We start from the raw sequence: 27225 nt of genomic DNA on the forward strand, positions 1-27225 counted from the left end.
GGTGAGGAGCAATACTAGCATAGTACTGCCAGCAAACTTTGCTGCTGTGCTATGAATCCTCTTTTCCAGGTTATTTCTAATGTATTGAACAGTGCAGGCCCATGGACAGATGCTGCCACCATGAAAACTGGCCTTTTACCTTCTAATTTTTAACCATTCCTGTGGCAGTTCTTTTAGTTTCTTTAAAGAGTTTCTGGTAAAGGACCTTGCTGACTAATGCAACTTTCTGGATACGGGTAGAATCTACTGGAAAACTCATCTCTGTATGGTTTTTACTACCTTACAAATCTACAATTTTTTGTTCTTTTTTAAAAAACTCATTGACTTTTCCCAGCAAGGACTGTATAACTGGTACTTTGTGAACTACAGAACAGCACAGAATGTGTTGTAGTTTTGGTCTTTTTTGTGGTCTTTGTTGCTTTGTCACTTAAAGCTGAGAAAAGCACACCTCTTTTTTTATTCAAATGAATTGAAAAATGGCGAAGAGAAAATCATTCTGCACTAATTAATGACTAACTTTGTCAACAAAAATTATGCACTAACCTTAAAAAATGTAAATGAGATATTTGACTGCTTTTACGAAATCCTAGAAAACCCACTATTCTGCATTTAATAGGTGCTTATAGGATAATGCCATGGTGTTACCAGTAGCCAAGGCTTGAGGCAAATCTTACATTTTTGGGAAACCCTCCAAAAAGCAGGTTGATATCTATCAGTGAATTAAATACTCCACTCTTATTATTGTTATTATTATTATCTCTTGCAAACACTTTAACACTTCTCATTTTCAGCAGTCCACTGTGCCAAAAAGAAGGAAACATAATTTTACAAAAAAATTACATTAACAATTTATTTTTGCAGTCTATCTTGTGAAACATAAAATTCTCAATTTTCAACAACCAATTGAAAATATTTCAAAAGGCTGCTCTTTCAAAACAGTTCACTGTTCAGTAGCTCCTACTGAAATGTCTTCCAAATTGCCAGTTCAAATATTTTAATTTTTCAGTTCTTTAATTCATCAAATTAGAGAAAGTATCCAGATAAACTGTAGTCAGCTAAAGGACTCCATTTAGTATTACTTCTTCTTTTGTTAGGTTTCATAAACGTTGTAGTCATCATCAGCTTTTCTTCAAAATCATTCTTCTCAGACCATATAAGCAACACATAGGCTAGGTATAGAGCATCAGAGGAGAAACATCTCCTACACTAAGATTTCTGTAATAAATACAATGCATTTGCTATAGACTAAACCAAACTGTACTGTCACTACCCTCTGTGTTGGCCTCTTGCTACATAGGGGAGGGGAATTACCTACTTAACACTCTTCAGCACATGCTGAATTACTAGTATTTTACACACAGAGGGTATAATGAATTTCTTTGCCATTAATTCGTAACGTATGTTACTCTTACTTAAGATTTTAGATGCCATAAACAAGGACTGTGGGATACCACTAAATCAGTTACAAGTAGATGGAGGAATGACCAATAACAAAGTGCTCATGCAGCTCCAATCAGACATTCTCTGTATTCCAGTAGGTAAGACGAAATTATAAGCTCCTGTATTCTTTTTAAAGCTGAAAACAACATTGGTTTGTAATGGGTAATGGGGGCAAATTGGATGTCTTTGTTGTTGTTTCTGGTCTTTTGCTATTGCTTGAGAATGTTGGGGGGGGGTGTTTAGAAGAAGTTTTTAGGTCTTGCATCCAGTTTTGAGATTCAGTTTCCTGGAGAATCACTGACTTATTTCATGTTTTGAAATATTACAGCACTATGATGGTATTGACCTTTAAAATTGTCATATCAATTTCTAAACACCTAACAACTTTAAAGTCAGTGAAATTAATGCACTCCTGAAACATGTTGACCCTGAGAATCTTGCTCAGAGATAAATCAGAACTTTGCACCTCCACTGCTCCTGTTTTGCTCTTGCATTTCAGCGAATAGCAAATACTCTTTTTTCTGTTCCGTTTGCCTGCACAAACTTTTAATTTCATTTACAATGTAAAAGAAGACCCATAAAACCATTCTGTTTCCTCCCACAGCAGCAATGAAAAAGGGAATAGAGGTTACAGCAAAAGTGGGAGTCTTGCAACCAGTTTTCTTGGCATGAGTAATACGAAATACCAACCCTAATGGGTTTGTTCCTCTCTGAGGCAAATGACAGTTTACAATACCATTATTCTGATCCAACAGCGATGCGGCCATTTTAGAAATGGCCATGTAACACTTCTTTCATAGAAGCCCACTAGAATAATAAGAAGGCTTTTTAGCTTTTGAAGGATGTGTTTCAATACACTAAAGCTCTTTAAAGACCTCACTTGAAACGTGGAGCATTTCGGCGTCAGAAAAAAGGGTGCATCTTTCTGAAGACGTGTTTTAACACCTGTAGCAGATCCGAGTGGCTGACTATTGTAAGCGATGCATTGGCATTCGTAAGGCTGCAGTGCGTTGCTGAGTAACATCAGGATATTATACATCTTCATCTATACTGAAGACTGATAATTTGCTGCATAAATTTAATAATCTTGCATAATATACAGCTTCTAGAAAATTATTTATTAAAGCATCGTGGTGTCTGTTATGCATAAATATGAGGCACTTCAGTGGAATGTTTTTAACTCGAGATGTATTATAGCTTGCCTTTAACAATATATAATACACAAGGCTCATACTATCACTGCAGATGCATAGCTAGCAGATCAAAGGATATGATCAACAAAATTAGATTTTAAAAGATCCTCTGCCTGAAGCAGAAAAACAGACAAATCTAGAGTTAATAGAACAGATTTACCATTGACATCTTGAGGGTGGAATGGTCTTCTATAGCCTCTTTGGAAGGCAAGCAAGCTAGCAAGTACGGGTGTGTAGCCTCTTCTAAGATCTCTTTTCTAAATATAAATGCTTTTAATAGCACAATCTGTAGAGCATGGGAGCAAGACTGATAACTTAGCCAGTGGTGACTGCTTTGTGGAGGGAGAGAGAAGACAAAAAAATAGTGTGTTATTAACAGGAAGTAGTCTAAGCAAACTGACAGTAGCCCTGCATATGGTATGAAAATGGGGAATTGCATGATTCAGTCTTGAAGGAAGTATTGATCTGAGAAATTTCAAAGACTTGGACAACTCATAGGTGAAGTTAGCCTCATAACCCTGTGAATGGCAATAAAATGAGTTTTGCAGTTGGTAGACTTAAAGGAAGCACATAGCAGTTATAGAAAATATATATCATTCTAGATATATATGTAAATCTTTAGTTCTGATGTCATCAAGGTAACTTTCATTAAAAATCATCATGGCCTTCTCTGTGATATACTACAGTAAAGCCATCAATGCCTGAAACAACAGCTCTAGGAGCTGCTATGGCAGCAGGAGCTGCAGAAGGAGTTGGAATTTGGAGTCTGAATCCTGGAGATTTGACAGCAGTGACATGCGAACGATTTGAACCACAGATCAACCCAGAGGGTAAAACCCTTTCATATTTTCTAAGAACTTGCAAACTTAGTGTTTTACGTCCAACAGATCATGTTTTCTCTTTATTGCAGTCTAACACACTGATATAAAAACAGCTATGTATGAATATCCTCACAAATGTATCAGCTTTGTAGTGTTTAGTTTAGAGAAAATTGCATTTCACTTGCTGTTTTGTCAATTTATTAACTGGTAAGATTAGAAAATGGTTGAAACTACACAACTCCACAGGGGAATGCGTTAGGGCTTTTTTCTTTCTTCTTTTTGAAAGAAGCTTGGCACTGGGTATTGCAGTTAGCTTTTGATTTATAGCAAGTAATATCAAAGAAATCTTGAAAGGTTTTTACAGAGAAAGATGTCTCCTAGATCTCCTGTGCATTTGTGAGTTTTCACAGATGCAGAAAGGACAGACAACTGTTTTTTGGGAGACTTTTCTTTTGGCTTTAAAAAACCTATATTAATAATTGATTTTTAGCTAACTAACTTTTTCATCAGTTCATAAGTGCTTCTGGAGTTGGAAAGCACGTATTTGACAACATTAATCCATGTGCAAGATGAATGTATTTTTGTCTTTTCAATTATTTCTTAATTTTTGGTACAGAATTTTTTCTTACCATTTTGACTACAATTACCGCAATAATCCCTACTTCAAGACAGTATTTTCAACACTGAAGGGCTTCTAAGTGAATAAGAATTGCTTCATGATGTCCTACTTGTGAATATTCTTATTGGTGAACATGCAGAAAGTTGTTATTAAGGTTTATTTCTCCCTACTGTGCATAACTGTGGGGTTTTGGGTTGTTTTGGTTTGGTTTTTTGTATTCAAAACAGCATTTTATAATTCTTGTTCTGTGCAGACAAACTACTATGTAAGAGAGCGGAAAGCTAAAATTGTAGTGTTTGCTTCTTGCTACTTGTAGTTGTATTCACATGCATTAAGAGGCTTTTCTGTTTGCTGATTTCTCAATTTCAGAAAGTGAGTTTCGCTATGCCAGATGGAAAAAAGCTGTGCTAAAATCTATGGGCTGGGAGACATCTGAGGCTCCTTCAAATGGTAAATCAGAAATTAATGCAGGTCAAGTATTACTAACTAGCCAGTTAGCAAAGGTAGTAAATCTTGAGTTTGGTGACCTTTTCAGTTCATACTATGTCTGGACTATTCCAATGATTTAAAAATTATCACTTAAAAATACTAGGGAAACAACCAGTAAAATAGATAGATATGTCTTTCTCTTGAAAGGAGGGTACAAGCAATATCTTGTAGGGCTCCAAAAACAGACATCATGAAGTCCAGACCAACGGCAGGTTTTGCAGAATGCCATTGGTTTACGAAAGAAAAAAAATCTTACCTAGAAGAAGAGATACGGCACAATTCTAAGACAGTGCAGGGATGTCATAAACTTTCTTATACTAAAACCTCATGTTGCAAAGGAGAAAAGTTTCATCCTGTGATTTTTCATGCTGTATCTTGCCTTTATTATTTGCTGTATAGAAAGGAGGGATTGATAGGCACATTAAAATCTGCTTGACAAGGGCTAAGAGCAAGAAGTTATCATAAAGTGAAGAATTACATAGACCTATTGTTTGCACACAGAGAATATACAAACACTTTTGGGGGACTGAACAAGATACTTCTTTTGAAGTGGAGGGCTTGCTCATCTGTCAGGTTTGAATTAAATAAAACCTGCAGTCTTCTATTTCAGGAGAAGTTTTCAGGATACATTTTTAGTCCTGAGTCATACTGCAGCATGTCTTTTCTGGGCCTTGTCTTCATTTAGTTTCCTTTAGTTGGAAAAACTACTAGAATGAAAAATATTAAGTAAAGAATCCTTGAAATGTAAACTCCCCACAGAATCTGCATTTGCATCCTCAAGCTGCATGAAGTCTCTTACTTTATTCTTGAAAGCTAAAGCTAAAATTTTCCTTTTACCATCCTATTTGCTCGCTGAAGTATTTAACACCATGGTTATACAAACAATTCTTTCAAGGCAGTTTGGAAGGGAAATAGGTAACTTAGCACGAGTAACAAGATTCACTTCAGTGTTGTCCATTAGGATTTACCAGCCTTACATCTAAACTCTCTGTTATGTATCCTAAATTCCCAAGTGCTTGATGCATAGCTTACTTATGTATCTTCATTTCCTTTTGAAGGATAGTAAATTGTGCCTTGCAGAAAATAAAACTAGATCTTGTTCTTCAGCTTGTGTGAAAAAGGAGATGTTTATCAAAACTTACCCTCAGTGATGACCTGGTTTAACACCGGGGGGTGGGAAATGTTGTTTTCCTTAGTTCTTGCTTTGAAACTTTGTCTTCTGCCTGCTAGAAGTATTTAAGATTGAAGGATACTAGAAATGGGCTCAACCGAGATAGTGGTAACAGTGGAATTTGGATTTGAATTCTTATATTGAGAGCCTGTTTTGAATTATTGTGGGGGTTATGCATGATCTTTTTTATTTTTTCTGCAAATGTCACTACATTTGTTACTTTTTGCTGTTCATATGATTTTTAACACATATATTGCAATTTATATATATATTTCTCTTTTGATTTGCTTGACTGGAAACACCCTCCCCTGGATGACATCAGGTGACACTAGTATCTTCTGTAGTCTGCCTTTGGGTTTTTTTATTATGAGTAGCATGATAATGTTAATCGGAGCAAAGTACGTCTCAGGTTAGTCATTATTTGAACTAGATCACTTTAAAAGCTATCTACACTAGTTTATGTGTTGGGGTTTTTTGTATTCCATCTGTTTATTTTTAGCAAAAATGACTGATGCTTTTTGTTGTTCATGCACACGAGTGTTTGAGGGTGTGAATTAGACATATGGTACCTCAGGGAACAAAGTGAATGCCATCTTGAATTCATCCTCACCTGCCATGACATTCATAATTGTTAGATGCATGTGAAATCTTGAAGTCCCTTGAACCCCTCCCTTTGTCTAGCTATGCAGACTGTACACAGTTTATAAAAAGGACATAGGTTCGAGCAGCCTAGCAGAATTTTGCATTGCCTGTGCTACAGTGTGCACTTCCGTTAGAATAAGGTTCCATCCTTTATCCTGTATTTCTTCTCATAACATTTCAAATTATTTTGAGGATCCTGTTTAAATAAAGTGAAGACTTTTCTTCTGTCCCTGAAAGGCTTCATGCACCCCTTTCATTTTCCTGGTCCCCTTGGAACTATTGTATCTTTAGAAATCTTCATCTACCAAATCTAGAGAATATTCTTTTTGTACTTTGCTCTTCAAGGATAAGTGAATTCATCTTCTGTAAAGAGAAGAGACCCTGAAAGGTCTGTCTGCAAAACTGGGAAAAGGGACTGTGTGCATATGCAATGAAGATGCATCTTCAGTCTGTTAATACATGTTTTATTTTAAAAGAAAGTTCTTAATATTGATGACAATGTTAGTTACTTATGCCAGAAGTAAGAAAGACATTTCATTACGATATTGTTATGGTAAGAAAAAGAAGTTTATATGGTGGTGTCATTTTTTCTTTGTTGTGTTTCCTAATTTCATTCCAGTGAAAATATTTTACAGTATAGTCATTGTTGCTGCTTAGTAAGCTTTTTTTTTTGGGGGGGGGGGGAAGGGCTTAGTTTTCTTTCTTTGTTTTTGTTTTGGTGAGATGGGGGCGTGATATTAATTAAGCAGACAGTTGAGGACTCGGGCATGCTCCTGTGATTATGTGTTTGTATTTTGTTTCTACTCATTCAGCCTGAATTAACTACTCAGTTGTAATTTTCCTTGCATGGGAGAGACTGAACTTGTAGGAGAACTAAAACCAAACTAAACAATTGCGAGGCAAAAATCAAACTGAACAAATGGATAGGCATTGATTTACTAACTCTGGAATGTATCTGTAAATGAGAACAACCTTGCTTATGAAGAATAAAATAAAACCAACTGTGAATAAGTGGGTAAATTTTTAACAAGCTGAACTAAGCAACTTCAATATTAATTCCAGGTCAGGTTCTTCACAACATGGGGGGCTACCTAAATTATCATGAAGATCAATGATAAGTGGGCAGATAAGCAACTTAAATTCTGGGTTTATTGCTTTTTAAAAACAACTAATCAGTAACCTGCATATAAATATCTAAACATGCGCTGCTGGAGCTCATAAAATAGGCTTTTTTCTCCCTTCCCTAAGCTTGTCAGTGCTTTTCTGACCCACAAGTAGAAAACATACTCAACTCACTCTGGCCTTCAGAACCCATTTTTGCCCTTGTTTTCACATAACAGTAACTATTGATATAGTTGTTTATATATATATATATATATAGTTACTGTATATACCAGTATAGTTACTATATATACCGATGTATTGGTATATTATTTACATGGTAAGCTTGGGGACAGGAGAAGTTGCAAGAAATTTCCATCTTCTATTTGTTTTTAAAATGACAGTGTCTAAAAAGGAATAGCGTCAGTGATGGTATGTACACATTGTAGTTTTGCGCAGCTGTGTGTTAGTATAGAACTTGACATATAGAATTTGTGTTGCTGATTGGAGCAGGGCTGCTTCCCATTAGGCGTTTACTCTGGTAAATATCCTTTTGCTTTTAAAAGCCGGAACTGTCTGACTAGACTTTCCTTCTAACTTCAGTAGAGGAACTCTATTAATTAATTTGTTACTTTTTATCTTTTAATGAAACACTGGAACTCCAACGCAGTCATCAGTGTAGTAGGTTTGAGGATTGAATCTACTGAGGATTGAATTCATCCTTCATGTGCTGAAATAGCAGTAAGTCTTGCATGGCAACACTGCTGTTGTTGACTGTGTCTCTGTAGGGCAGGGCCGTGATTTTACAACTACTGAAATGCCAAGGAAAAATCTGCTGTGGCAGAAAAGAGAATGCTAACATGGCAAAAACCCATTTACAGAACTGCTAAACTAACTCTTTTTCATGCAGCACCTGATGACTGAATATGAAGAACAATACTGTATTTCATTATATCATTTCATAATTTCATCAAAATCAGGTCAATTACTTGTACCTTATTTTATGATCTTCATTCTTCTTCTCTCCCAGGGAGAAAGGGCCAATATTTTGATTTATTTCACTAGAAAGGCAAGTTGTATGTAACAACTTGAGTCCTTATGCTAAGGTTGTGTTAAATTTTTCACACTATTTTTGGAAGTGGGCATCTGAGAGATTTCAACATATTCTGTAGCTGTACTTTCTTTGGGGGTGGGAGTTAACTGAAAGTGATGCTCTATTTTATTAGATTCTAATTTGAAGAAATGCCTTTGTGTGCTTAAATTGGCACCTCTCAAGTGAGGCAGAAGTGAGGATTGGCTATACATGGGGTCTTACGTGACATCTGGGGTATAAAGGTCTTTGACCTTATTCTCACAGACTAAAGTGTCAGTAATCATAGTAATACTATATTCTTCCTGCTTAAATATCCTCTGTTTTTAAGATTCTGTTTTTCCATTTTAGTTTCTTGTGTTGTGATAGTTGCTGCCAAATTGCATACTAATTTACACATAGGGATCACTACATTAGTTGCAATATTATTTCCCAAATTTCTGAAAGCTGGGCTCGTATTCACAGAATCAGAATCACACAGAATCACAGAACAGTAGGGGTTGGAAGGGACCTCTGTGGGTCATCTAGTCCAACCCTCCTGCCGAAGCAGGGTCACCTACAGCAGGCTGCACAGGACCTTGTCCAGGCGGGTCTTGAATATCTCCAGAGAAGGAGACTCCACAACCTCCCTGGGCAGCCTGTTCCAGTGCTCCGTCACCCTCAGAGGGAAGAAGTTCTTCCTCATGTGCAGATGGAACTTCCTGTGCCTCAGTTTGTGCCCATTGCCCCTTGTCCTGTCACTGGGCACCACTGAAAAGAGCTTGGCCCCATCCTCCTGACACCCACCCTTCAGATATTTGTAGGCATTTATAAGGTCCCCTCGCAGCCTTCTCTTCTTCAGGCTGAACAAGCCCAGCTCCCTCAGCCTCTCCTCGTAGGGGAGATGCTCCAGTCCCCTCACCATCCTCATAGCCCTCCACTGGACTCTCTCCAGTAGCTCTTCATCTTTCTTGAACTGGGGAGCCCAGAACTGGACACAGTACTCCAGATGAGGCCTCACCAGGGCAGTGTAGAGGGGAAGGAGAACCTCCCTCGACCTGCTGGCCACACTCTTCTTGATGCACCCCAGGATCCCATTGGCTTTCTTGGCAGCCAGGGCACACTGCTGGCTCATGGTTAACCTGTCGTCCACCAGGACACCCAGGTCCCTCTCCACAGAGCTGCTCTCCAGCAGGTCCACCCCAAGCCTGTACTGGTGCATGGGGTTGTACCTCCCCAGGTGCAGGACCCTGCATTTGCCTTTGTTGAACCTCGTCAGGTTCCTCTCTGCCCAGCTTTCCAGCCTATCCAGGTCACGCTGAATGGCAGCACAGCCTTCTGGTGTGTCTACCACACCTCCCAGTTTTGTGTCATCAGCAAACTTGCTGAGGGTACATTCTAACTCTTCATCCAGGTCGTTGATGAAGAAGTTAAACAAGACTGGGCCCAGTACTGACCCCTGGGGGACACCACTAGTTACCAGCCTCCAACTAGACTCAGCGCCGCTGATGACAACCCTCTGAGTTCTGCCATTCAGCCAGTTCAGAAAAGAATAAGCTTAGGGTACCTTCCCTCAGTTCTTCTGCTTGTTAAAAATTTACCCATCTTCATAGTGTGGTTTCTTGTTCACTACTGTATGCACATCCCACACAAAAGTGGTGGCTTATCTGGTGTCACAAAACACATCTAATTTACAACTGCATTAACAGAAAACAAAAGATGGTTATACTGAATTCCTCCTATAGCTCAGCTGTGTTACAGAGTATTATTAATGTTTTAGCATAAATTCTATGCTACTAATGCAAATTTTTTCTTATTTAAGGTGCTGATAAATGAGACAACTTAACGGACTCTCTGGATGCAACTGTTTTTGTTGTTTCGTTTTGTTTTTGTTAAATCCATTCATGAATCCACCTGTTGCCAGTCCCCAAGTAACCTCCCAGCGGTACGCTGAAACTTAAGTCTTCAGCCCTTCATTACTGTGCTTCCTTCCCCATCAACTCCAATTGCACTGGAGGGCTTTGCGTGGACTGTCTCGCATCATCCTCTAAAAGATCACAAGCCCTACCTTGTCTGGCAAAGTTGGTGTAACAAAACCCTGCAACTTCGGAGGTAATGTGAGGTGTTTAGCTGTCCTTTTCAGGGTTTTGTTACTTTATACAACACACTGCAGAAAGTTAATGATGCACTATAGAACTTTGTAAACATCTTACAGTTCTTTCAGCTGCTGTGAATTACCTTTCGTATGTCTGTGGTTGCCAAAGATGTTTTATTGCAGTGGCCACTGGTCTGAGACGGCTTCAATGGTACAAACCTTTTAAACACTAGCGCAGAATGTGTTATCAGCAGCACACATCGCCACCGGTTTGGCGATGAAGAGGTTGCTGATATGGTCCACAGAGTACTGTTGAAATTATCAATTACAAAGTTTAAAAGTTTGGTTTGGCTTCTGGCATATGTAGTCAGTTTGCCCGTTATAAGTATTTAAGACACTAAGAAGTCCTGTAGCTCTACCTTTAAAGAGAGAAGAGTAAACAGATGTTTTGGTTAAGGCCATGTTTCATGTTCTTGTGCTTTGGTGTTAGTTTGGAAAGACAAATTTGACACAGCATGCTATTGACAAGAAAGCCTCTTGGTCTTCAGCAACTTCAAACTACTCTGTACAATGCCCTTTTCTTGACCAATACTGCATATATTCTGTCATCCTGCTTGAGGATATTTTAGTAACTATTTGTTAAATTTTTGAAAGTTGAAGCTAACTAAAGTTTTGCTTAAGGAGGATCCACTCCAAATTAGATATCAGTTCTTTAGTTCTTTATCTCCTTTAGTATAGCTCAGGGACCAAAGTCTCCCTTTCAGTTTCCATGTCCATAGTTTTAAAAGCAAATTGTCGTGAAATATGCTGAGACAACCCAAAACCCTGGCTTGGAAGAGTAAGCACTTGAAATGGGCTGCTGGAGTTCACAGGCAACGTGCCTGACAACTGAGTTGCGTCCACTTTGACGCTTTGTGTCTTCCACAGGTAAAGGAGTGAGGCAATAGTCTTACCTTCAGCTTTCCAGTTTGTACCAACAGTGTGACAAATGCCAGCCTTACTGGTTAGGTCAGAGAAAATGTGTTCTTGCATAGTGTCGTTAGATCAGTATAGAATAGCGAAGTTAAACATGGGAACAACGTGGAGAATTTCCAAGATGTGTTTAAATGCACTAGGATTTAAAGGGAGTGGTTTTTTTGTGTGAGTTTGTTCTTACAGATTTTTGTCTTTAAAATATAGTCTTTAAGAAAGTTTGGTTTTCTTTGTTAAACTATGATTAGAGGCTTAGTTTTAAAAAAGATGTTAAATACATGTGTATCTGAAGCAATGGATTGCACAGAAGTTCAGGTCTGTACAATATATTTCATATCAAATGCATATTAATTGCCTTTTTATTGTCAAGTGCAATGTCCTTTGAAAATGTGACTTTTAGTTAAGAAGTTAGAGAAGGAACATTTTTTGTCCCGTGGTTGCATGTACAAAATCAACAGAGGAGATTTTGGTGCACAGGTGGAAATACAACAACATCGTTCAAATCCCGTATTTCCTATGCTCAAATGTGAGGTGTGACAACTAAAATTTCAGGGTTTTCCAATATGTATTGGAGAGGTGAAGAAAGAGTGGAAATTTAACATGAACCCATAGGAAAATCTGTATATTCCTTACCCTTATGGGAGCTGTTGCTGATGCGAGCGCCCCCTGAGGAACAGGAGTAGCAGCAGCCTGTGGAGCAGCCGGGCCAGGGCAGCTCACGCCCCAAACGCTGGACTCTTGGGGGTGTGACTTCTTGCTAGACATGCTGAAGCGCTGAACCGACGCACGATGAATGTCGAAGCGTTGCCTTTGCCAGTGATGTATGTGGCGGGGGGGAAAGGTAGCATGTAGCGCGTAGGAGGGGGATTTTTTGCTGCTTTTCTGACTTATCTTTTACTGGGAAACACAATTCCTATTACTTTTTCACGGAGTAAAAATCATTATTTTATTTTCATTGCTGTTGCAAATATTTTTTAAGAATTTCACACCACTGTTAACTTTCTATATCAACATAGTTGAAATATGTTGTAAACTGCGTGTTGGGGGGAGGGGACAAACAGTTGAAAGTTAGCTTTTTGTGAAGCTGTGATTTATTTTTTTCTATAAATTACCAGATTTATAAGTTCTTACTTATGAAAAGCATTAACTTGGTATTAAAATACCATAAATAAATTGATGTAAGCTGTCAGCTTATTCTTGCACATTCTCATTAATGTTTCATTAATGCTAGTTTATTTGGACAACACGAGGCATTAGTATACACTCATGCATACTAAACAACAGAGCATCCTTTTGAAGTATCAGTCACAGACACATGCTTTAACTTGCTCAAGTACACAGATCAAACACATGCAGTACTGTGTCCCGCTTTGCAGTGATATATTCAGTTTCAAGGACTGGACTAGAAATTATGTTTCCTCAAGTCCCTCCGTATTCAGGAAGAAGCAGGAAAAACCAGGTAAGATGGTGAAAAGGAACACAGTCGTAATAGAGGTTGGATCCAAAGGTCTCAAACAACATTGCTTGGTGGGGCCAACAGACCAAATGGTTTTCGCTCTTGTACCATGGTCTGATGATTGCTACAGATTAAAAAGTCATTATAAGTTGGGGGAAGAAATGTTCGTGGGGTAGAAAACATTTCTGGGGGCACTAGCCAGGAGCATAAGCTATTTCTGTTATTTTAAGAAAGAAGCATGGGGGTATGTGTGTACGTGGAGGGCACGTGTGTGGAGCGTGCCTGCCGGATTCCTATCTGCTCTGTCTCTACGTAGCTCCCAGTTACGTTCTACACATCTAGTGCTGCGTAATTATACCAAGGATATAGCCTGCATCGTAGTCTTTGCAGTCTTTAGTCCCCTATATCGAAATCAGTTGTGTGAATCAGAAACACCTGCCCCCCCAAGAAAAAAAAAGTCATTTAAATACCATATCAGCACAGATAGCTTAGGTAACGTGTTATTACGCAAGATCAGACTTCTGCCTCTGCTCGTGGGAGTCTAGACTCTTCCTTTCACACGGTAAAATTACAGTCTTGCCCTTAGCTGTGCTGCAGAAGAGCACACTCAAATTTCATGATCCATCAAGCTGGAATATTATGAGATGAGAACTATATTAGTGTAATTAGTACCAGAAATTTGTATGTATAAAGAATTTTTGTTTGACAAAAGATAATACAATATCTAGTCTATTATTGGAACTCTGCAAACAAGCTTCTTAATATCTGTGTCAGCATCCAGGCCATAATCTTTCCATATAAAGAATCCTAGATCTGTGGCTATTGGAGCGGTGTCCCACTAAGAGCTGTAACACAAGCCCAGTATGGGGTGGGGTTTTTTTAATTATTGTAATTGACTGGCATTTATGGAAGTAGTACTCATCAGTCTTGGAGATAAGGGCAGGCAAGTGAGTAGCAGCCCTTTAAACCTGGAACTGATGAAAGGACATTGCTGGAACGATTTTCCTGTGCTGTCCAGAGGGACCTCGACAGGCTGGAGAAAGGGGCTGACAGGAACCGCGTGGAGTTCAGCAAGGGGAAGAGCCTCTCCTGCTCCTGGGAGAAGCAACCCCATGTGCCGGGACAGGCTGGGGGCCAACCCCTGGGAAGCAGTTTTGCAGAAAATGCTCTGGGGGTCCTGGTGGACACCAAGCTGAACGTGAGGCAGCAATTGCAAGAAAGAAGGCCAACACCACCCGAGGCTGCATCAAGCAGAGCATCACCAGTGGGTTGAAGGAGGTGATTCTTTCTCTCTAAATCAGCCCTGGTGAGACACATCTGGAGCTCTGGGTCCACCTCTGGGACCGCCAGCAGGAGAGAGACATGCCCATACCAGAGTGGGTCCTGTCACAGGCCACAATGACAGTTGAAGGACTGGAGCATCTGTCATATGGGAGAAGTTGAGCCATCTGGGACTGCTCAGCTTGGAAGGAGCTCAGATATGAATACCTGGCGCGGGGAGTAGAGGCAACAGAGCCAGACCCTTCCCGGTGGCAGGACGAGAGGCAATGGCCACAAACTGAAACTCAGGAAATTCTGTTCAAACAAAACAATTTTTCACTCTGAGGGTGGTCAAATACGGGAGTGGGCTGCTCAGAGAGGTTGTGGAGTCTCCTTCCTTCAGGATGCTCAAGACCCGATGGGACATAGCCCTGATTTTGCTGACCCTGCTCTGAGCAGGGGCTTGCACCAGACGATCTCCAGAGGTGCCCTCCTCCATCAGCCAGTCTGAGAGTGTGATGAGGTCAGCTACAGCTTGTCTCCAGCACGGGCTGAAGGCTTGAGCCAGCTAATAATAAAAGCCAGGGACAAGGAAATGCTGGTTTATTTGGACAACACTGGTTCATTTTATATGAATCAGTTTTCACCCAGTGTGGTATTTCAATATTATTCAACTGGAGTTATTACTATGTTGTGTATGTATTTGTTTTGGAAGAGTCAGCCCTATTGGGTGGGCTTATTACCTTATTTGTTTTAGTTTTGAGAGATAACCTCTTAAGCAGTCGCTCCAGGGAGTTTAAGCAGAATGGCTATTTTTCAGAGGCCTGGTTGCTGTAGTCGAATACCCTGTTTTTCACAGGGAATTGTACCGCCAGATGTTTCAAAACAGCCCAAAGGGATGGCATGGGATAATGTTCTTCCAGAGAGACCTCAGTTGAATTGTGGTTACCAAAACCCAGAAATATGGGTTCCTTGAATCTTTGTGATGGGACGACATCCGTTTGGGAGTTGTTTCTTTTGGTCTGTGGTGTTTTTTCTTTAAAACCATGGGCTACTGATCTGTGGGTTCTTTCTCTGACTTCCCTTGAAAGCACTTTCACTTCAGCTGGAAGGATCTCCTGCATCATTGCTTTTCAGTTCTGCAGGGATGGAGTGCTCAGAACTGAAGATCCAGCAGCTCTGGCTTTCTGGTCGCCTGATGCAATTCTTGGGTCTTGTGCAAGTACAAAAGAGCTTGCAGACAGGTCGGCTTTGGTGATCAGTTGTCCCGTTTTCCCTCCCAGAAATAAAGCCTTTGCAGTTGTCGTCTGTTTGTTTTGGCAACAGGATGGGTTAGTCAGCGTGCTCAGCAGCACCCACATTTCCTATGCTGCTTCATAAACAGCTTCAAGAGTTTTGACTGTACCACTTCAGCTACTTACTTTTTGCAAAGTTTTCTGACTCCATCTGTCTGTCTTGTGTCAGATGAACTGATTACTGAAAACCTGCCATAGAACTTAGAATCATAGAATGCTTTGGGTTGGAAGGGACCTTTAGAGGGCATCTAGCCCAACTCCCCTGCAGTGAGCAGGGACACCTTCAACTCGATCAGGTTGCTCAAAGCCCCGTCTAACCTGGCCTTGAATGTTTCCAGGGATGGGGCCTCCGCTGCCTCTCTGGGCAACCTGTGCCAGTGTTTCACCACCCTTATTGTAAAAAATTTCTTCCTTATATTCAGTCTAAATCTACCCTTACTGCTTGATACAGAGGAACTCACGATTAATGAACAGTTTGTCATCAGCTTTTGTGAGCGCAGAAGTCCCTTTTGTGTTTACTACTCCATGCCCAACAACAGGAGTCAGCTTACAGTTTAGAGGAAGCATAACACATATATTAATGCCCTCCCCTGCATGATGTTTCAGTATCAACATCACTTTTTTCCACAAATACCGAAGCCAAGTGCTGCCCCATTATGAAGGACGGTCACTTGAAAAACTATGCAAATAGCCTCAATCTCTACCTGCTTATAACTAGACTCTAACTCCAAGTCTTTCATGGACAGCATTTTTTGGAAACGAATGTGCCAGTGCTGCTCATCAACCTTGATTTTTCATGGAGAACTGATTCTTCAGTTGTACAATTCTGAAGAATTTGCTCTTCAGCAGAAGAAACTGCTTTAACAAGAAGAAAAGCTTCTAGAGCTCTCAGACTGCAAATACTGGAGGCACCAGATATTCTCCAAGTTTTTTGGTTTTGTTTTAGGGAAGAAGGGGAGAAGGGGTGAGAGTGACCTGTGTGGAACATGCAAGAACTTGTCTTCATCGTGAAGCAGAATACAAGATGAAAAATTTAATATTGTTCTCTATATAATAATTGTTGAGTCTCAATTAAACTTCAAGATGCATATTATTAAGTCTTTTTAAGACAATCCCCCCCAGGAAGTAGGTTTGTATTACAAACACAAGCTATTCTTATTTGAACTCTAGTTAGTCTTCTGCAAGGTGCAAACCACTTCACCTGCAACGTGATGCTGCTGTTCTGTGACCGTCTAGCACATAAGCCTTAAAGTAAACAAACCTTGGTTTGGGTTTCAGCTCGTTGGTGAACTTCAACTCAAGCGTTGTCAAGGGCTGTCATACCCAGTAACAGATTTCAGATCATGCGATCATTTCTTTGATTGATATCGTTATTTTTGTTTGACCAACAAACAAGCGTATGCAATACAAGGTTTGTCAAACTCCTGAACGTTAAGTAATGTTAAGTAAAATTCATAGTAATTAAATTAATTACAATAAACATAGTAGTGCTGAAAGGTTTTATTTTCTAATCTTGAAATAGGTTATTTGTTTATTCAGGAGTATGTGAAATACCAAGTCCCAGTTGATGTGCAACGTTATATATTGGAATGTGCAGCTATGTTTTTATTATTTGCTGTGTGAGATAAGCACTTAGGAAAGGTAGAAAAAACATACCAGAATTCTGGCAGTTCAGAAATCAGTGCAATGCAGTAGTAGGTCAATATAGCAAGCAGTAGGGTGGTTGAAGGTCAGAACAGTAGGATGATACTCGTTTACAGAACATCCATGGGTATCTGAAATCGTTGGAAGATTTTGTTACAGCTTCATTCAAAAAAAAAAAAAAAGCACTTATTCCCCCTTGCCTGTCAAAGCAGCATCTGTTGAAGCTATCACAGCAGCATCTGGCATGGTATTTGCAAAACGAAAATGTTGAAATAATAACGCAAATATTGATGCAAAAACATGAGTCACAGCTGTACTACCTTTCAGTGGAAACAAAGATAACATCAGCATACAAGCGGTTCATTTACATGCTGCAAATCACTACTGCCAAACTAGTTTGCAGTAAATGTGTAGTACTAAACACATATGAGGAAAGACAGCGAGCTCTTTCATAATAGAATACAAAACAAGAAGTACGTTAATTCCTGTTTACAGAAATACCCCTAAGATTGTTAATGTTACGTGTTTTCACCCAAAAGCCATGAAGTTCCGGTACCAAGGCTACACTCAGACCTAATAGTCCGTATCCACAAAATAGTCATTAAGGCATAATTAGGTAACCCCTCTCTCTCTCTGTGGATATTTACCCTTGGACACTGGCTAGACTTGGAAATGAACTGATGTTCTATTGTGAGGAAAATGGATGTAAGTCAGACACATCTCTTTTTTTTTCTCTTTTATTTTGAAGCTAGAGGTGTTGATAAGGCAAGGGTTCTCCTTATTGTGGTGCTCAAAATTACACTGAACTGCAGCCTTTGCACAGGCACCTCCAGGATACCTCTCTCTACTCTGATGCTGAAAAAATGTCAAAACATCTTATATCCATTCAGAAGGCTGCTAACAGCTGTTGGTTTATTATTTATTATTATCTCCCCCATCACGTCAAGCCTGGACTCCGGGTCAGCAGAAGCATTCCCGTTTCCGAACAGGAACAATAAGCTGGGGTTTCTCCGTCTGTCCCCTCACCCTGCTTCTGCGGAGATAATGTCTGACGGTCTTGGGGCACGTGCAATCACGCATCTAGATGCCAGACCATGTCATACTTTAAAGATACATTCTTCAGAGAGTGGACTCCATCCCCACCTTTGCGGAGCTGATCCTTCCCCTCGCAGCTTGACAGGCGGGCACGTAGCTGCGGCCCGAAGGAAGCGCTGTGCGGAGGGATGAGCTGAACACGAGTCACGCTGCAGTCCACACATTGGGTGCTTGTTGGGATTCAGGGTAGGGTCGTAGAGGCTTTTTTATGGATCTGGCTTACAGCATGACGAGAACAGAGTACCACTTCTGGGAAACAGCCTTTGGGTGGGGAAGAAAGAAAACAAGGGTGTTTGATGCACTGTGTGCTTGCATTTTTATAAGTTCAAATACTCCCTCTCCCCCCAGCTTCAGTGCTGAAGTCAGGCCCACACTGTAACCCCTCGTCAGCACAGCTGGGCTACCCGTGGTGCGAGGATCCTTTGGTTGGCTGATGTCTAAGAGCCCGCGCATACATCAGACGTAGTGGCTATGCTGTGCTTTTACTGGCTTCCTTGGCATTTTAGGTGGGGACTGATCTAAAATCTCTGTATTACCACAACAAAATAGCTTTCCTGCTGTCTTATTTCTCCCCATTAAGAAATGCTTTTGCAGACACAGACTTAGCGTCTTGGGCTGGAGCTGAACCGGACTGTTATCAGAGCAATTTTAATAGCTCGTTTTTCAGGCCAAGTCACATAATGCTTCTAATTTAAAAAAAAAATAAAATAAATATAGTCTATTCAAAAGTAATATTTCTTCACTGAAGACAAGATTTTAAAGAATATGAGAAAGGAAATAAAGGGATGGTATCACTTCATTTGGATATGTGCACAGATAGGATCGGTTGATTCCTCCAGACCCCTTTGTTCCCTAGATTGATCTCTGCTAGCATCCCATACGGTGGAAATTTTCCAATGAGTGAAAGAACAGATTTGTCACCACTGTCGTTTTCCTACCAGAGCAGATGTTAAGGTAATGTGATCCTAACTGTAAAAATAAAACTCCTGTTTCATCAGCTGAGTAGCTACACATCGCTGGCCCTATGCATGGGACTCTTCTTATTTAAGCAGGGCATGGTTTGTACTCAGAAGTCATTTGCACAGATATTTATTATGTTATTTATTAAGTTCATTTTCAACAAACATACATCTGTTTTGCTTCTTTGACGTTTTCATCATTTGCTAGCACCACCCAGGTTACCATTGAATTAATGTCACAAGTGACTTGAGAGAAAATTGTAAATGATTATGTAGTTTCTAAACAACTGCAATATGCAAAACAACTTCTCTATGGTTATGATAAGGTCTGCTTTAAACCTGAAGCTTTTGACAGATCAAAAGTTTAAAATATAAATTGTTTTTCTTAACAAAGGACCAGAGAATTGTTTTTGCTTTCTAAATCACATTTTGCCTTTGCTGAAAAGCACTAGCTGTTTATAATTTTAAAAAAAGACACTTGTTGACTGCGTTAATTTCTCAGGAAAGCTAATTTATAATCACAGGGGCCGTTTGTTTATTCACAAAACAAACCATGCACAGGCAGCAGCCTGAGTCTGACTCTCTGACCCTCATGAGCCACATGCGCAAGTGGATTCTGGTTGCCAGTTAAACCCGGATCATCTCCTCAGGCGTTAGGATGTCCACTAAGGTTACACTTTGCCCTTGTGTAGCTGCTCGTCTGCCAGATACTGAAAGAGTTGCTAACGCTGTTGTCAGTAGGTGGGCAAGCAACCACCAAGGACCCTGGTCTTCCACCAGTAACCTGGGGCTGAATCGGTCAGGTAATAACCTGGCATTCTGGATCCCATTCCATCACCTTCTTTCCTTTATTTTTCTTCTCTTTGTTCACCGGCTGTTTTGTTGTGGGCCCCTCCTATGTGTTTAAATGACTCAAAGTAAGACTTCAATCCAACTAGCCATTCCTTAACACTTGTGCGAGACCATTGCAATATGGTGAACGTCACTAAGTTATTGTGTTGGTATCCTAGTAGAGATGAAAAAGGGTAGGGTCTCTTTACCCTGGTTAATTACGGATGTAATCATCCTCTTTGTGATGTCTACAGTTGTACAGAAACTTCAGCCTATCGCTTAACCCATCAAGCCCAGTAAGCCTCCTGGGCTTCACCCCATCCACCCTGTGAGCGTGTCTGGAGGTCCCTTGGGAGCACAGAGCCGGCCCTGGGAGGCAAAATCGTGCTTCCCGCTGTGTGGCAGCACAGCAAGCCACACTCGCCAGCTCCACTAACTCCCTCCGACCGTGAGGCAGTAAAAAGATCCTCACCTCAGTTGTCCCCCCGCCTCCTCGCCACGGGGGCTGCCCTCCCCACCCCTTCGTGTTCAGGGGTCACAGCCGTGGGACCAGCCGCTTGCCCTGAAGGCCTGCCTAGTGTGCAGCACAAGGTGGCACTTTTGGGGTGACCTTGGCGACTTTGAGGATTAATCCTGGACCTTCAAAGACAGGGAGGCACCATGCTCCAAATTCACTCAGGGTCGCACCAGGAGTCTGGGATGCTCTCGCTCAGGGCCGTCGCTCTCAGATGACACGACCCAGACAAGCGCGTGTAGTTTGGCCAAAGACAGTCTCTAACCAGGACGGCAGCCCAGGGCAGCTCCCACTCAGCCATTCACTTCATGTCAGCTTTGCCCAGGTGACATTTAGAAACCTGCTGGGGGGGGGGTCTTGAAAAAAAGAAAACCAATTTAAAAATCCAGAGTGCTGTAATTGCATGTGTTTATCAAATTTATCAAGTAAATTGTGTAAAGGATGTTGACTCAAAACACTACAAAAGTTTTAATTAAAAATTATTTCAGTGTGTAAAAGGAGTCCACCAAGTTCTATAATTAAATCTTGGCAAAAGGATTTTTAATGGAAAATGTCAGTGCATAAATTGCACAAATTGTGTATCGCTACTCAGCCTGGCTTCCTCTGCTGCTTTACTGATGCAGTAGGAATGAGAAGAATAAAAAAACCCATGCCAAAGCCTCTCTGCACAGGAGTGGATATTAGTCACTTCAAACATTTTCCTGTTTAATTGAATGCATTACCTTAACTTTCAGAGGGAGGAAAGTAATATTCTCGGCGGTGAAAAACAGCTGGATATCATTAAAAGCTTGAAAGTGGAGGTGGTGCTTCCATCACTTCCACTTTCCCTTCCTTCCCTCCTCCCTCCGGCATCCTTTTCAGAGCCATAGCTTCATTTTCACTGTTCTCACTTTGCTGACTCCAAATTACAGCTTTCTGGCAAAATGAAGATGGATTTTCTGAGGTTTCCTTCTATGTTTTGTCAAGCAAGGAGTTGGCTAAGGTTCAGCAAATTTTCTTTTCCTTTGGATTACGTTTCCTTCTGTTGTCTGAGCTACCTGTGCAGAAACAAGAGAGGGAGAGAAGCCTTCCCACATCACACGTGCTCGAACCCCCTTGCTCCCGGCTCCTCCACAAGTCAAGCTGTAACTTTTATATTAAAAGGACTTCCATCTTTTATTACGTTCCCTCCTTTTTCCATACACAGCACCTGGCTCCGCAATCGCGGCTGCAGCCCTCTGGGCATGCAGCTCTGGAGAGCCCCTGCTCTCCCTCCATCGGACCCCAAAAGGCACAGCAGCGGCAAAAGGCAGGCTGTGTGCTGGCCCGGCTCTGTGACATCCAGGCTGTCAAAGCTGCCGAGTATGCAAAATAATCTGAATTTAGGGTAAGCTATGACAAGTTGGTCGTGGCCAAGTGTGCTGAAATTTCACAGAAGACTTGTTTTTCTGCAGGCACGCTCTGACTTGGGCTCAGACTGAACACTGGTGACAACCCTTTGCAGGTTTAGCCATCGGTCTCACTTTTGCATAACGTGGCAGAGGTTGTCTGACCGAGGAGCTGTCATACATCTTTATTGAGCTTAGAACCCCGCTGCTCTGTGGTGTGCCGCTGGTAGGGCAGGCAGAAGCTGGCGAGCAGGGGGTGACGGTGTCCTGGCCATTCGCCGCCCTGGTGACGGCTCCTCTCACGCTCGCTAGCGAGGTCGAAGCCATAGTGTTGCACCTGGTTTCTTTACATGCAGGGCAGGGAGAGGGAAGGAGCAGCTCCCCCTTTAGCACTCTGAGTTTAACAGCCCCTCCTTAGTGCTTCCTACTCCATGCACACTTCATACAAGACTGGTGTCATTTGTTTCTAGGCAAAGAGCCTACCTTCATGCAGGTAGCTCTGTGCTGGAGCAAGCTGCCATCGATCTCTGCCCCGGAGGGCGAGGGTGGGTGTGACGGGGCGGGCGGCTGGCCCCGTCCAGCTGCAGCGGGGAGCCTGCAGATGGCCGAGCTCCGGGGCTCCAGGCTGCCTGGGCTCACCCCTGCCCTCCAGCCCAGACCCCCTTCCTCCCTGCAGGCAACTTTCTCAACCAGCCTCAAGAACAGTCAGAAAACCCCGGCAAAGCCGAGGCGATATTTTCCACCTCTTACCCCAAATCTGTTCGTGTCCCCTCCTGAGCTCTGTTGGCAGGAGGAAGGACAAGTAGAAATGGTTTTCACATGGTCTCGCCTTTCTCCCTGCTGTATTTCTGCATTTGTCTTCGCAGGTAAAGCAAGTTTGATGGTTTCTCAGAAATAAGAAAACAAAAAAGGCTCTTGCCTTTTGCAACAGCTGCTGTTTGTTGCTCTCCCCGAGAGAGAGCTGTGTTAAAGCAAAGAGGGATTTATTTTGGGCAGTCCAAGGTATGAAGATCAGATTTTGCAGGATTAGCTCCAGTCGGAGCAGAAGCGTCATTACTGAGGGTACATCTGGAAAAGGTCACAAAACTCCCTCGAACAGAAGAATTGTCAGCCTGCTTCTCTCTGTTCCTTCGTATAGTCAGAATCCAGTATTCTCCGGCTATTACTGTATCCAGTATTACATTAAAGACAATCTTCGCTGTTCTCTTGTCCTTCTTCACCCAACGCACACGCGTTTCTCCTGATCACTGCTCACCCGTTTGGCAATGCGAGACTCCGCTGCTCTTTGTTCATGAATTAGGAAGAGCCCTAGTGGCACTCCTAGATGGTCAATAAATGAGTTCCAGCCAGTGGCATTTAATTATTTACAGCTATACCCGAAATGGGTTTCAACGACACAGCCGTGATTCTGGGGTGGAAGGTAAAGACCTTCATTAGGAAATTGCTCATGCCGGCAGGGCGGGGGTGGATGTTTTTCACTGCCACCAGCCTATCTGTTGCTGTGTGCCTTGTAACTGGTAAGGGGAGTCGTGTCATCTCATCACTGCCCCAGGGACGGTGTGTTTACCAGACGGAGGTAGGTGCATGCCCAACGAGGCACAGGCAATGTGCAGGATTTATTCCCTTCCTCCAGGGGACCGCAGCTGGGTTTCTGGCCATCGGTTCTTTGCTCTTCCACTTTCTCCCTCCCTAGGGATCACTTTTCCACGTAACGGGATTGCAACTGTTAACTTTAGTTATTTTAATACACGTTTCACAGTGCTTAGAGTTCTGGATTAAAATAATTACTTGCAGGTATGGTTATATATATAAATATTTTAAACCTTCCAGTTTCCACATTTTCTCAAGCTCAAGAAGAAGATAAAAATAATTCTATTTTTCAAATCGCATAGTGTTTGCGTTGCTGGACTTGGCAGCATATTTCTATTCTCTAAATGGACTTTGGAAGACAGCTCAGATAGAAGATCTGCTGGGTCTACTAGAGCTTATCTTCTCTTTATGTCTATGTAACTTTTATTTTTCTTTGTGATATGAAGTAATATGAATAGATCAGGATTATTCTACTTGAAGTTAATTATTTTTCCTTTACCTCCTTTTGTGAAGTGTTAAAAGAGAAACATACGCTATAGTGCTTCATACAGTCATAATATGTCAAATAGCCAATTTCTATTTTCCTGACTCCCTATTTTTAATTGAATGGTATTTTCTGCTTTTCAGGATTTAATCTGCAACAGGATGAATAATTGTGTTAATTGTAGTCTGATATTTTTTTCTAACGGGGGGGCAGAACAGTGAATAAGGCAGTTCATTATTAGAATGCAAAAAGTTCGCACACTGTTCTAAAATCAAGATGTGAGTAGGAAGATGACTATGTAAAATCCTTGTAATTATTATGATTTCCAGACTTCGTGATAGGACTTGTGTTATTTATATTGTATCACAGATCTATCACATATTAACTGGGACGACCCATCAGTTCCAGATTAAGTTTTGAGCCAGAGTGCTTGTTTGCTTGCAGGATCGTTTTAGTTTCAAAATAACCTTAGTTCTGTTTCTGCTGTTCCTGATGGGGCTAATGAGCAGTGCTTATTTACATGCCCCAAAAGGCAGTTAAAACCCCAGAACTTAATTGCTGGTAAGAAACAATTTTTGATGAGAACATTGCTATTCCAAGGCCCGATTAGTCATTTAAAATCAGCCAAGTGATGTTTATGTGGCTCCTCTAGGATAAATATTATGTAGTGGGCTGTTGACTTGGTCTCTAAATGTCTTTTGGGTCTGATCAGATCTTGTTTGCACATTAATTACATTTTCAAACACTTAAACTTCATCAGAGCAAGTAGGACTAAGTGAAGAAGGTTCAGGGATGTGGGTGCATGACTGCATGTTTACTGGACCATGGCTACTTCTGAAGAGATGGTTTGCTCCAGCAGGTACCAATACTACAAGCTGGGATCAAGAGAAGACTGGAAGTTTTCTCCTTATTTTTGTCTGTAGAAGCAGTAGTTAGCCAGTGCCCACGAACATCTTTTTTATCCATCCCATAATTAAACAATAGACAATTAAGTGCAAACAGTGGGAATAAAAGTGACTTGACTGTCCGCAGGGGGGTTTGGTAGCTCGAGCGAAGCTGTTGCCAAAAATCCCGTGCAGTGGCCGCTGGCACAAGGCTTGCCGTGCAGCTTGCCCAGTGGAGGGGTCACACCTGGGCAGCCAGAGACCAGGGGAGCTGCTGACCATGGCTGACTCTGGTGGCACTTCCCACTGCCCGGCAACACTTCCCAGTCGTCCTAGAGACTTCATCAAGCTGAGGACAGCCGTCTGTGGGGGTGTCACCGCTGCCTGCGCTCTCTGCTTCACCATTTGCTTTACCAGTGTTGGTGGAGCACAGAATCACAGAATGGCAGGGGTCGGAAGGGACCTCTGTGGGTCATCTAGTCCAACTCCCCTGCCGAAGCAGGGTCACCTACAGCAGGCTTCAAGCAGCGGTGAGGGTTGCTGGTGAGAGGACCATGACTACCAGGTGAAGCAGAAGCAGTCAGTCCCTTGCTCCAGTCGCCCTTTCTGCCTGACATAGACCTCTCACAGCAGTGGTGCACGCGTGATTGACCTTGTTCCTCCCCAAGCGCAAGCCTCAGATGATTGCTACAAATTCTGCTTGTGTCAGGCAGTGCTTTTGTTCTTATATCAACTCGCACAGGGAAAATTTCCAACCTGTCTTAGAGCAGCATTTATTTCAATGCTTGCTGATGTGCTTCGTAAATGCAATGAGGAAGGATTCATACTCGGATTTTAAGAAAATGAAAGCTATTGCCTTGCAATTCTGTGAGACACGTCAACGCCTTCCAGACAATTTGTAAGCTCCTTTCACCCAGCACTGAAACACGGCTGCATCTTTTCTGTGGAAAGAAGCTGGAGTTTAAAGCAAATGCATCAATTTGCTGGTACCTGTTACCGCACCTCAAGCTGAAATTGCACAGAGGGTATAGCTCGGTGTTCTGGGATATCGGGAAATGCAGTACCTCTCGTGTGAAATTGGTACAGATCTTTGGTACTGTTTCATATGAAACCAAAAATGAATATGTGAAGTGCAAAACATAGCCCATGATCTGAGTGGGTTTTTGTATACCTAGGCTGAATTTTGTACAAGTATTTAAAAGATGAAGCATAAAAATTAGAACAGATATCATAAGTCTGTATGAGTTGTGAATACATGGCATTCCGACTTTGCAACTAAACAAAACAATGGATGCATGTTGCCATCTGATAGTCCAAGACCCTTACAAAAAAAATGAAGGAATAGTTTATCACTATTTTATTTATAATTAGAACTTGATGTAATCTGAATAAATATCCTGAAATTGAAAGATGTCCAACTGGTCTGTGTGGACAGCACTCTGATCATTACTTTGGCTGTATTTCTTCTTGTGCTTTTCCCATCTTTTAGTTGTAACTTGAAAGACAGTAAGAGATTTTATTTTCCACTGATGGTGCATATCTTCTTTGTCTTTTCAGGACAGACGTGCAAAAAAATAATACCCAGGATAAAGCGTTGGATGTAATAGCTCTGATCCAGAGAAATGTCTCCATTCAGAAAAGGTGTTTAACTGTATTTTAATGTTATCAGCTTCAATGAGAAAGAAGTAGGTGTGTGTTTCCAGAATAAGAAATCATCTTTCAACAATTTGAATGCTTCATCCTCCTTCCCAGTAAGGGCAGGAAGGCTGGGTTCCTTGATGAATGAGAATGACAGATACACAGATCCAGTACAGTAATCCTTTAAACAATTGTCCTTTTAGCAGGCTTAGTAAAATAGATGCATAATTTAAGTGGGAAAAATCTTGTTGTGTATCTCACATCACAGACTCCTTGAAATATGGAGGGCCTGAAGGAAGGCAAGATCAATAAATGTAAGGACAGGACAGCAAAACTGGAGTAAGAATTTTTCAGGTAAAGAAAAGTTTGAAAAAGTAATAAATGCTTCATTGCCTTATTTTCTATAAAGAGTTTAATCAATAATGGGAGAGATACCAAAAAATTCTGTAACTCAGTATTGATTTTTATGTTATATTTATCCTTTGAAAAGCGCTAGCAGGTCATCACTGAATTAGAAGAAGCCTGAAAAGTGAAGGACTTTTACCACCCTCAAAAGCTATGTATTTGTTACTCAAGGTCACAGCGTCTGTTTATTT

At 41.3% G+C, this 27225-nt stretch overlaps 1 protein-coding gene across 7 annotated transcripts in view; it reads left to right on the plus strand.

The window, feature by feature from the left end:
• GK (glycerol kinase) overlaps positions 1-12789 on the plus strand; it is a 35962-nt gene extending 23173 nt beyond the window's left edge. For 2 of the 7 annotated variants that reach the window (XM_075430000.1, XM_075430020.1), the window contains 5 exons: positions 1418-1538; positions 3320-3463; positions 4443-4523; positions 6056-6142; positions 8147-12789. In XM_075430000.1, the coding sequence (XP_075286115.1) occupies positions 1418-1538; positions 3320-3463; positions 4443-4523; positions 6056-6142; positions 8147-8190 (477 nt within the window). In that variant the 3' untranslated portion in view covers positions 8191-12789. The remainder of the gene's footprint in view (positions 1-1417; positions 1539-3319; positions 3464-4442; positions 4524-6055; positions 6143-8146) is intronic. The other 5 variants (XM_075430011.1, XM_075430029.1, XM_075430047.1 and 2 more) reach the window with 5 other exon arrangements.
• The last annotated feature ends 14436 nt before the right edge of the window (positions 12790-27225 follow it).

Source organism: Opisthocomus hoazin, chromosome 1 (assembly GCF_030867145.1).
Source record: "Opisthocomus hoazin isolate bOpiHoa1 chromosome 1, bOpiHoa1.hap1, whole genome shotgun sequence".
Classification (NCBI taxonomy): domain Eukaryota; kingdom Metazoa; phylum Chordata; class Aves; order Opisthocomiformes; family Opisthocomidae; genus Opisthocomus; species Opisthocomus hoazin.